General features: G+C 36.4%; 1 protein-coding gene across 1 annotated transcript in view; it reads left to right on the plus strand.

The window, feature by feature from the left end:
- The window catches only part of LOC140167688 (uncharacterized), a 72,720-nt gene that overhangs the window by 19,353 nt on the left and 40,779 nt on the right, over positions 1 to 12,588 (plus strand). The window contains exons 10-14 of the mRNA XM_072190986.1: positions 999 to 2,045; positions 3,094 to 3,238; positions 4,102 to 4,254; positions 4,838 to 4,988; positions 6,341 to 6,534. Coding sequence (XP_072047087.1) covers positions 999 to 2,045; positions 3,094 to 3,238; positions 4,102 to 4,254; positions 4,838 to 4,988; positions 6,341 to 6,534 — 1,690 coding nt within the window. The remainder of the gene's footprint in view (positions 1 to 998; positions 2,046 to 3,093; positions 3,239 to 4,101; positions 4,255 to 4,837; positions 4,989 to 6,340; positions 6,535 to 12,588) is intronic.

The following is a 12,588-nucleotide window of genomic DNA, read 5'->3' on the forward strand; positions in this document are numbered from 1 at the left end:
TTTTTGCTATCGGAAGTTAAAGAAGAAATGAAAAAGGAGAGAAGATGAACAAAGAAGTCACTTGGCACCCCGGGGATTCGAACCTTAGACCCCCCGCATGCCAAGCACACGATCAGACTTGTAGCTACACAGGTTACGCTGCCCCGGGCAACGATTCCGTGAGCATATATCACTTAGGGTGATTGCGTCATCGCAGACCCTGGGATTCACGCATGCGCAGTATTTTTCATTGTGGTATTTTGTGGTATCTATGAGGGTTAAGGAAGCTAGGGGTAACCAGTGGGGATTGAACCAGGGGGAACCTGTGGGGATTGAACCAGCACCCTAGTCTAGAGCTCACCTAATTGTGCCACATAGAACTACAGTGGATTGCTGATCTAATATACTCATCATGATAACTTTCTCTGTGATAAATTTTGTGACCTTCCCTTGCTGCTTATTATATTATTATCCTCTTGGGCCCACATCTTCTATTTGTGATCCTTACATGTATTTTGTTTTTGTTGGCATGTGTGGGACGGCAAATGCCATATTTGTCCAGTTTGAGCAATTTAACTAAAAAACTATAGTACTTATAATAAGTCTTAATATCTTGATCTTATATGAGATTAGTCAAAGAAGCCCATAATTATGTTTATATTTTCATAAGTCTTGTGGTTCTAAGGCCAATTATATATAACAATAAAAGTTTAGGGCATTTTCCCCCTCCCGAGAAAAATCATGCACTTGGGGTGGAAAGAACACCCCTAGTATCAAACCATGGGATCCCCTTTGCATAACCCATACCATTCCTCTTGTGTGTCAGCTTTATTTGTCTCAATATTTGAGTGCAAACACTGATAGGTCATGCTCCCCTCTGACCCACTTTAAGACCTGTTTGTGTGAAGCATTTATAGACTCTTTTCTTAATTCATTATTATGAAAAAAATACAACTTTTCAAGATTTGCCCACTTGCAATAACATTTACATGTTAACATTTCTTTTTGTCTGCTTACAGAAAGAAACAAGAAGAACTTCAAAGAAAGTTGGAATTAGAACGAAAGGAACAGGAAAGAAGAGAAAAAGAACGAAAGGAGATGGAGCAAAAAGAGAAGGAAAGGCAAGAAGCTGAGCGATTGGAGGCAGAGAAAAAAGAAAAAGAAAGAATGGAAAAGGAAAAAGAACGACTGGAAAAAGAAAAACTTGAAATGGAACAGAAGACCCAAGACATTTTGGCTAAAATTGCCGCAGAAAAAGCAGGAGAGAAATCAGTAGATATGAACAAATCGGAACAGTCAACTGATTCGAAAACACCAGCTACTGGTGATGATTCTGTCGTGGCTAATTCAAACAATATAGATCACCAGGATACACTTAACAAAGATGCAAATAGGGAGCCATCTAGTGGTGACCTTAATTCAAAAGGTCATGCGTCATCTCAAAATAACAATTTGAACAAAGATGAGAAACATTCGGAGGAAGGTGCTGTACTAGCCATTGATAGGCAGCAGAAATCTGAATATGGGAAACTTGATCATGTTGATCATTCAAATTTGGAAACCGGACAGAGTCATCCAGATTCATTGAGAAGTTCCAGGTCTTCGATTCCAAACCAAAGTCAAGATTTTGAGTCAAGAACTAAAGTTGTTGATGAAACTAAACCAGTGCTTGACAGTAATGATAACATCCACAACAAAAATTCCGAGCACGGAAATAGCAATAAACTTACCAAAGATACATCTAATACTATTAGTAATTTGTCATCTCACAAAATAAAGGAAAGAACTTTGCAATCACAGCCTTCCATTGCTGCAGCTGAAAATGCCCCCAGAAGTCTCCAAAATCAACATATTGGTAATTCTAATAATCATGCATCCACACAAGAAACTAGAGAAAATGCAGTTGTAAGGTCAAATGTTGGCTTTGAAATGACTCCCTTTGTTGATGATGCAAGGGCTCCCTCTAGTGATGATTTGTGTATAGCACCTGGTACCCTATTAGAACCATTACCAGAGGATATAGAGAAGTTAAGACTACAGTGGATGGAAAAATGCACCTCTCTTAGGTAGGTTTGATTACCTGTTTTACTTTTACTTTCCTTACTCTTGTGGTTTAGAGAATTAAGGTATTGTTTTTAGTCGCTGTCGTGCATCTATCATCTCGTATAACACAGGCGACATCATTATTTTAAGTAAAACAATTCGGCAAAGCCGAGTTGTTTTACGCCAAAAACAATGATGTCGCCCGTGTTATATGAGACAATAGATGCACGACAGCAGCTAAAAACAATACATTTATTCTCATTCTTAAACAATGCAATTCAAATAGAAATTTCATAAGTATTACAAATTTTAATTACATTATTAATCCTACATTTTATAAGGAACTACCTCAGGGCTTAAAATTGATCAGTCCCATTGTTAGCGAACAAACTGACGCGTGTAATAGCATGTCACATCACACGCGTAAGAACCTATAAGATGACAGGAGCGTTCTCTAGTGTTGAAGAATAATAGGTAAACAAGGCACTTCAGGCACATGGAGCCACAACTACTTTTGTTATGATTTCAAGTTTTTAGTGCGCTTATCAACTTTTTTTGAACGGGGGAAGTATATACACTTTTGTCATTCATTGTTGATGGCATGAAAAAAGTTTTATGGAAGACATGGCCTTAATGTTCCACAGGGAGTGTAGATTTCAAATGGGGTTACCTGAATGGGTGACTCCATTTGAAAATGTGTGGAAAATTAAGGTAATATCTTCTATAGGGGTGTATGGAATTCAACAGGAATATACCAATGTATGTACGCATTGTTTTAAATGTATTCTACAAGCATCAAGAGAGTTCCTGCAGACTCGGGACATGTCATTTGGGACAAAATCGGGACAAAATTTGACAAGAATTGTGGAAATGGTAAAGTCATGGATTTTAAAAATGAAAATCTGTAGGAACCCTGATCAGATATTTGAGAAACCATTGATTTTCCAATAGTTCTAAACAAAATCTCATTTTGAACATTTTGTAAACTTTGCAGACTATAGATCTTCTGAAAGCAGGTGATAATTTTTGTGAATATTTATCTTGGTATCCTGTTCACTTTATCTCTTACAGTAAATTATTGAGTGATTCAAAGCAGAGGGTTGATCACAGCAAACAAAGACGCCAACTACGCAGACCACGATCAGCTAAGAAGCTGCAAGATCTGACAGAGGATCAAATCATTGCTGGATCAGGGGACAAAACAGCTTTGGATCAGGTGAGAATTTTCTCATTTCTGATTTGTGTGTAATCTGTAACAACAACATATTTGCAAACTGCAGGTATAGATCTCTGTACACAGGACTGAAGGCTTAACGTCCCCTTCGAAGGACAGAATAAGCAGGGAAAGTTTACAAATTCCAAAGAGATAAGATCGGGAGAGGTCTGCCTCCACCACAAAGTCAGATATGTCCTATACAGAAGAAAATAAGCTGATTGATATGAAGAACATCATTGGGTATGCCAGTGAGCTGATATCTTGGGAATTGTGGGTATTAAATGTTTGGCCTAATGGGAGCTGAATGCTTGTACAAAAAAAATACATTGTCCCAAACCCATTTTCTCATCTATATAACCCAGGCATTTTACTCTGGTTCAATTCAATACTCAGCACTATGTAAAGATCATCTTTATGGGAAGCTTGTGGAGATTGGAAGTCCATCTTGGTGCTTTATGTCACAATGAGAACCCATATCTGATAAGGGATGAAATCAAAACTTGACCTGGCGGTTGACCGCCGGTTCTGCCTGGTTCCGTCTGGTTTCCATTGTTTACAAAATAACAACCGAACAGAACTGGTGGTCAACCGCTGGTCAAGTTTTGATTTTATCCCTTATAGAGTGTTGTGGTTTTAATTTGCCATGTAGAACAAGGGTATTTACTTAACCTGAAAGGCCCTTGCTGAGAGGATTCCTTTTGCTCAAGAGGTAACTTCTTTTATGGGTGTTGGGAAGAAATTTAGTAATGCCCCAGTGTTGTAGGGTCATGCACATGCACACTATCCTATGCAAGTGGCCTGTTGAAGAACTGTGGCCCTATAAGTATCCCTCATTATATTCCAATAAATTTACTTGATTCCAGGTTAGCACAGTACTACTAGAGGACCTACCAGGATTCAATCTATCTACATTAAAACAATGCCCAAGACTCCAATGTTTAACAGCGCATAGATGTGGATTGACTGCTGTAGAGGGACTTGACAATTCTCCAGATGTGATTACAGTCAATGTACAGGTATGTACTATCTTGTGTCTTGTCTCAAGTTGAAAGTAACATCATGATGGATTTCGCACTGGCAGATTTGAATCGGCGTGTTTACGCTGTTTTGTTGCCATCTTATGGACACATTGCCCTTCTACACATGTGTCTATAACCTGCATGATTAGGTTAGGTTGAGCGATTCGAATCTGCCACTGAAAATCCACCATGGCGTTACTCTTAACTTGAGATGAGACAGACTATAGGTACTGTATTTGACCTTATTAGCACCTCACTGAGATATGGAGCCACTTTTGTTTTAACCTGAAAATCCTAGCAGAAAGTCTCGATACCGTATCTCATTACATGGCAGAATACAGGTAGCAGTGTATTTAAACTCTTGGTTGGTTCCATGTAGCTCCAGGTTCACACAATAGCTACCTCAACTGGGCCCTACTTTTTTTTTCCATAAGTAGAGCTGTTCAAAACCTGCTAATTTTACCCCTTGAAACCATCATTCTGAGAAAGCCATCACCCAAACATATGAGCAAAATGAAAACAGATTATTCAGTTATAATTTTGATATCATTTGATATTGGTTTGTTTCTTTTTCTCACAGCATAACGGCGTAGAGAGTGTAAACTGTCGGGATCGTAGCCAGTTATCAATACTCCAACTAGCTCATAATCACCTCAGTAATCTACAGGGGCTTGAAGGGTGCCCTTGCTTGAGATGGCTAGAAGTACAACACAATAAGCTTACCAGAATAAGTAAGTTGTTGAATTAAGAGGAAATGATTGTTATTTTTGTTAGTTTCTATGCTTAATCATTAAAGAAGCCAATCTATTTAAAGGTTCTGTCAATGATACCATGGAAAGTGTTAAGAAAAGTAAAATTTGTAGGATTGGCTTAAGGGATTGGATAGCAACGTTTGAACAGTATTTTTTGTGGGACCTGAGAGCATATCATGACATACCAAATTGCATTCTGAATATGAGGAATGTTCTTCTGATATCAGATAATTTAGATTTTTTTTAAATTTGCAATGTAATGCAAAATTTATGGCAAATTATTAGAAATAAAAATTGTTGACATTTAACAGTCCTCAAAGTAAAATTTATAAATCTAATAATAATAATTCAAAGAACAGACCTTCCAGAACTGGAAGGTCTGTTCTTTGAATTTTTATACGCTCTCCCTTTTGGGATTGAGCACTTTATTCAAAAGATAGTCTAACTTGAGTAAAATGTTGTTAAATCTAATAATATATATATAAGCTGACCTGAAAATGTTGACCTTTCAGTATTCTGTCGGTCTAACATCCGGCTATCTCTAGTCTCGGCCCAAACTGCATGTAGCGCACGGTTTGTTGTGAACAACAGAAACCGGCTGTGAAGGAGGCTACATAGCGATGTTGCTGGAGTGGCATTCAATTTCGGAAAAAAACGACACTCAACCATGGAATTTAATTTTAAGTTTGTCAGTATATAAACGGTAAATCAAGTAAGTTTCTTTCACTTAGAAACGGTTGTTTGATTCCACTGACTATTTGCGATCGAAAGTTACATAACACCAATGACAGAAATCATCAACAAAAATCGAATCAGGGACTTGTTTTCACTCGAACATCATCAACCGGAAGTGACGTGACACGGACCGACAGAATTGAAGATATACAATTCTCCCCCAAAACACCTATAAATTTGAGGTCTTTTTGGGTAAAAATATATATGATGGATGGCTTTTATTATTTTTTTTTGGTTGGTGGTCCTGCTGAGCTACAGTCGATCGGGAAACCTTAACAAAATAATGATCTTTCAACAGCACTTACTGTTTGGACCTAGCGTAAACGTTCGCCTAATGGCGCTATTGGCTCCCTTGACATAACTGGAATTTTAGACACAAACTAAAAGTGCCCTCCCATAAAAAATCCCACCAGGAAATAAGAGGACATACCCTTAATTCTTGTTGAGATTTTGTAGAGGATGGAGCTTTCTATTTGTACATGTAATTTACTCCAAGGTAAAGTAGACCAGGTGCGCCATTAGGCGAACCTTTACGGTGTATATATATTGAAAAATTGGTACAATAAAGTATTTTGTTATCTTACCTTTATCAATAGGTGGTATAGAATCAGTCTCTTCCCTCACCCATCTCTACGCTAGTCATAATCAGCTCATCAATACCGCTGGTCTGGATGCATTAGCGTGTTTACAGAGACTAGACTTATCACATAATCACCTGTCTACTGTGCCTGGGATTGAGAAATGCTGTCTGCTACGGAGACTAAATCTATCACGCAATAGTTTAACTGAGGTAGGATGTTATAGAGTTGTGTGTCTAATTAAGAACTGATGCCTGCTAGAGCAATACTGTGTCTCATCTTAAGTGGAGAGTAACGCCACATTGGATGTCACAGCGGCAGTTTCAAATTACATGCTATAACATAATCCTGTGTGCATTTAGTAAATTTACACACATATAGAAGTGCGGTTTGTCCATACGCTGACAACGCAACCGCATAAACACACTGATGACACTCTCAACTTGAGATGATTCACAGTACAGCTATCAAGCAATAGTGAAATTTGATAGGTTGTAATATTGCATGGTTTAGAAAGTAAAGGACACTTATTTTTCCCAAGGTACTACTACGGGCTTATCACCCCAAACCCGGAGGGTGAGGGGTGATAGGCCAGTAACTGTTACTTAGGGTAATTAGTTGCCCTATTTCCCAGATACAACCCATGAGTTTTGTATTGATAGGATGGCACAATTAGCAGTTTCCTTATCCAGAGGAATTTTGTAATAACTCAGTTTTCCCACAAGAACAAAATTATGACACTGCAGGGGCATGAACTCATTACCTTTATAGATACATGCTGTTAATGCCTAGATTATAGGTTTGGCATAAAAAAGTCTTAAAATGGGAAGAATTGTAAAATATCAACTCAAGACTGCTGAATACCAGTGGTGATGTGTCTAAGTGTATTTATTTTGAAAGCTGAGGCTGCCATAAATCTTTTAGCTTAGTCAGAATTTTATTCAGAGAAAATAACTATGTACAATATTACATACAAGTATAAAATTCAACAATATAGAATAACTGACCTAAAATCAAGTACAAAATTGCTGATACACTTACACATTTTGGGCTCCCCTTATGACGCCTCAGTTTTGAAATGCGCTTCATGTTTGCTCCAATATTGGTAGGTGGAGGCGGGAAGGGATTCAAAAAAGGTTTGAATCTTCCGATGGTATACCAATACAATGAACTTCACATGGACGATTTTATTTAACCCTGTGCGCAATATATGAACAAGTGACCCAGAGAATTTTGCACTTGATTGCAGCCTTTTTTAGCATGGAAGCTTTTTGAAAAATTAATAATGCAGAAGACAAGTTTATACAGTGCTCATTGTAGTAAATGCAGGATATGTAAAAACATTAATTATGCAGTACAGGTCTACACTGGCTTAATTAACCTATAAATATAATTCACATAACTTTTTTTTAATTTTCTTTTATTTTCTATTTTATTCAACATTTACTTCCTTATCCTTTTCATAATCTGCAGGTTAAAAGCATGACAAAAGAATGTTTTAGCTTATTTTAAAATTAAAAATGGAATAAATTTTGGTTTTGTTTGAAAGAATCTTCATCTTTAAAAATAGAATACTTCAAATCAAATTCCTTGTCATTTACTGTTTGAAGATACAGCAAATTTGACTTAAACAACTTAGAACTTGTGTAGACTTTGGATAACTCATTTTATTTTAAAATTTGAGAAAAATCATTGAATTTTGATTTTGGTCATAATATTTGATTATTCCAGTCAGCCTGGAATTGTCTGATTTGGTTACTGGAAAGTTATGTAATTTTAAAATTGGAAAGTTTGTGGGTACACTGCTAAAATTAAGTAGATGTTTAAAAATAGCAATATGGATATTTTCCACTGCACAGCCAAATGTTCTATGCATGAAAAAGTGGCTCACATATTCAAATTTTAGATTTCCAATTTATTTTCACCAGTTATGATTTTCCATCATTGGATAGTTCAAACAATTTTTTCCCAAAGGGGGCCACAGTACTGTACACATGAACGTCAGGCTTTTATTTAATGCTCCAGCTTTAGATAAATATAATATATTTTGGCATCATTTAGTCCACAATTTATACTAAAACTACTTTGAATTTTATGCTGTAAATTCTCATAAGATGCACATAATACCAATATCTGTCTGAAATCTTTTAATTCTTAAAAATTTTAATTGTACATATCTTAAAAAAGACTAACATAAGGACACAAAGCCCATATAATTATGCATGGATTTGTTAGAAATTTTGTTAGTTACAGTTATCTGATATCAGAACCTAAGGTGGTATCAGAACCTCAGGTCTGATATCAGAACCTAAGGTCCAAATGTCTAGTTTCCTCCATTTTGTATGCAAATATTACTCTCATAGTTATGCAGGTTTTGATAATCAGGCCCAGCTAATAATGATGCAATGTTTTATATGACCTCAATATAAGCTTCTTCAGTGTCACTATGACATGCCATAAAGGTGTGATCAGCTGATGGTGACTGATGGTCAGTTGGTGCTCTTCCGCCGGTATGATCCAGAGGAGGAGGAGGTTCTTGGCGAGGATCTTGCTGATGTGTCATATATGTATGGACAATATCAGTGTCGCTCTGACGAGTCATAAAGGTGTGGTGAGCTGATGGTGACTGACAGTCAGTTGGTACTCGTCCACCGATATGATGCAAAGGAGGAGGAGGTTCTTGGCAAGGATCTTGCTGATGTGACATATATGTGTGGACAATATCAGATGACCTATTGGTTTGATTGAGCTCAGCATATGGTTCTTGGTCAGTGTCTCTTTGATAAACCATATAGGTGTGATGGTCTTCTGATGAATGTGGTTGATTGAAAGATGCTTGATTGGAAGATGCTTGATTGGAAGATGCTTGATTGGAAGATGCTTGATTGGTAGATTTCCTGAATCTGCGGATAATGATTACAATTATATAAATGATGACAGCTGCACCTACAGAATCACCAATGATTCCCCAAGTGAAGGTCTTCCCATCAGGCAAAGCAGGATCTACAGATGAAGGTAGTAGTACACCAGTATTACCTGCATCTTTGTGAGGCTTTGTTGGGTCAGTAGATCTTTCTTTTAGTTCTGGTGTTGTAGTTGACTGCAATGGTGTGATAGCCCTTTTCTGTGTAGACTGTTTTGTTGACTGTATGGTTGTAGGTTCTGAAGCATCTTGTTTTCTTGCATGCTCTGTGGATAGATATACTGGTAGATTGACTTGCACACGTTTCTCAAATTTATAAGGGATTCCATTAAGTGAATAAGCAAGTTGGCAGATATATTCACCCTCATCCATTGCTGACACTTTTGGAATACTCAACACATAAAGATCGTTCCGGTTATGTAAGAAATGCACTGTGTACCTTAATGAGGTTGCTTCACTTAGTTTGGTATCCGTGGCCAGAGTTTTACCAACAAATATCCATCTATGAATGATGTCTGTGGCTTCATCCGGAAAGAAAGTTTGGCATGTCAAAACTAATGATGGACCATTGTCATACCGTTCATTAACTATGATTTGGACTACTCCACCATCTTGTTGCACTGCAGTATGTCCAACTTGAATTTTTGATATCAAAACACAAAATGTAAAGTGAATGATTTTACATGGTAGAGACATGGTGAATTATTTTAGAAAGAACATTCTAGCTCAACTTCCAGACTGAAGTGCTAAGTTATCAACATGCTGCTATTTATCTATTATTTTATTTTGATAAGCAATTTTCAGACTTTCACTTCCATGTTTTTAAAATCGAAAGTACTTTGTGGTAAAATATTACCCTTGACATGCACATCATTTACTTCCTTATTATCAAGTAAGGTTTATCACTGGTTTTGTACTGTTTTCTTTATGTTGTATGTTTAGGCTTTAAAAAAAAGTTGACTTGCCCTTTAGGTGCCAACACCTGTGTCGGTCGGTCAGTCGATTTAGGTTTTTAAAAAAAAAATTCTGCCTCATAAAACATGATGCGTAATGCTGCAACTCTTTATAACATCGTAGTGGTGTTTTTTTTCATTCAATGCCTTAGACACTCAGATCATCATTTGCAGAAATTTGTTGTGATTACTAATATCATTTCAAAATATAAAATAGAGCATGTTTTCAACGTAGTCACAGGGTTAATTATATGAAACAAAACGCAGAAATTGAGTCAGAATTTATTTATACGCAGTTAAACATAAATAAAACAAATATTTTGAAATTATCAATCAAAGTATCAAAATCTGACATTAAAAAAAAGAAAGAAAGAAGACGATCCTGGTTTTTTTCTCCAGATTTTTGGGTCGGTCGGGTCGATGGGCAAGTCATCTTTTTTAAAGCCTTATGGTACTATCCTGAAGACTTCAGTGATCCTTATATCAGTGAGAGTGTAGGATATTTGAAATTTGTAGAAATAGGATATGTCTAAAAAATTCTGATCAGGCTTTTTTTCATAACGAGGTATTAGTGCCAGAAGATCATACCTGCAATAGCTAGCTGCCCTATAAACATTTGACACTTTCTTCATTCTATATTATACACAGCCTAAAAAAATGGCATCTATTGCATTCTTTCTCTAAACCACCGTTATAGTTTTAGCATAAAATATTATGTATGTAGGAGATAAAGTAAATATAGGGGCTTTAGGGCAAGAAAGCCCTATCTGCAATAGCTGCCAGGTGTCATATTTTTAGATGAGTACAATATATAGAATGCAGAAATTGTCAAATGTCTATAGGGCAGCTATTGCAGATAGGGCCTTCTGGTCAACATTTGAATGTATAATTGGAATCAACTGATATTTTGGGAATATGCTTTTTTTGTGGATATCTACTGAAACAAGCTGTAAAAAGAGGATGCTAGAATCACAAGTCAATTGCAGTCTTATCACCTGTCTATGTTAGCACACCTAGAAAATTCTTAAATAAATACAAAAACTTGATTTTCAATGATTTTGTAGATTTTCAGATGTAGGAAATCAGGGATAGTGCCTTTAACCACAGGTTTAGTTTCCCTTTGAATGCTGCAATACATTTACACTAAAAGTGATACTTCAAAGCAGGAAATCAATAAAACCACAGGGGAATGTGAAATGAGCACTGTCTAATATGTCTGTATATTTTAAAAGTTGCCAGAAAACATGGAATTTCAGTTTTGATCATGATAATTGATTTCCAAGGTCTCAAAAGTTGTGGAATTTTGATGATGGTCATGAACATTGCAGAAATAAATGTCAAAAGTCATGCAAATAGAAGTGTTATTTAAAACTTTATAATAAAAATGAATGTAAATGGAAAAGAGAAAACGTCAGAACTTGAACATGAAAGTGGGGAACAAGGTTGGATCAATGAGGTGTGGTTTGAGGTAGATCTATCAGGCAGCCTGGAATTTTGTGATTTGGTCATTGAAAAATCATGTAATTTTAAAATTGGATAGGTACGGGTACATTGATAATATTAAATAGATGTTTGAAAACAGAATTTGGGAAACTTTCCACTGCACAGCCAAATTTTATAGGGATGGAAAAGTTATTCACATATCTTCCAAATTTCCAGTTTATTTTCACTGGTTCTAATGTTATTTCCGTCATTGAATAGTTCAAACAATTTTGCCTCAAAGGGGAAACAGAACTGTGCACATGAACGTCAGTCTTTTATTAAATGCTCCAGCTTTAAATAAATATAATATATTTTGGCATTATTTAGTCCATAATTTATACTAAAACAACTGTGAAGTTTGTGCTGTAAATTCACATAATACCAAAATCTGTCTGAAATCTTTTAATTCTTAAACATTATACATATCTTTAAAAGACTAACATAAGGAAACAAAACCCATATAATTATCCTTGAATTTGTTAGAAATTTTGTTAGATACATGTATATATGTACAGTTATCTGACATCAGAACCTAAGGTGTCAGAACCTAAGGTGGTATCAGAACCTAAGGTGGTATCAGAAACTCAGGTCTGATGTTGGAGCCTAAGGTCCAAATGTCTAGTTTCCATTTTGTATGCAAATATTACTCTTATAATCAACGCATGTTTTGATAATCAGGCCCAGATGATAATGGTGCAATGTTTTGCATGACCTCAACATAAGCTTCTTCAGTGTCACCTTGACGAGCCATATGCATGTAGGTGTGGTCAGCTGATGGTGACTGATGGTCAGATGGTGCTCTTCCACCTGTGTGGTCCAGAGGAGGAGGAGAAGGTTCTTGGCGAGGATCTTGCTGAATTGACATATATGTTTGATTGGAAGATGCTTGATTGGAAGATACTTGATTG

This window comes from Amphiura filiformis, chromosome 13 (genome assembly GCF_039555335.1).
Source record: "Amphiura filiformis chromosome 13, Afil_fr2py, whole genome shotgun sequence".
Lineage (NCBI taxonomy): Eukaryota > Metazoa > Echinodermata > Ophiuroidea > Amphilepidida > Amphiuridae > Amphiura > Amphiura filiformis.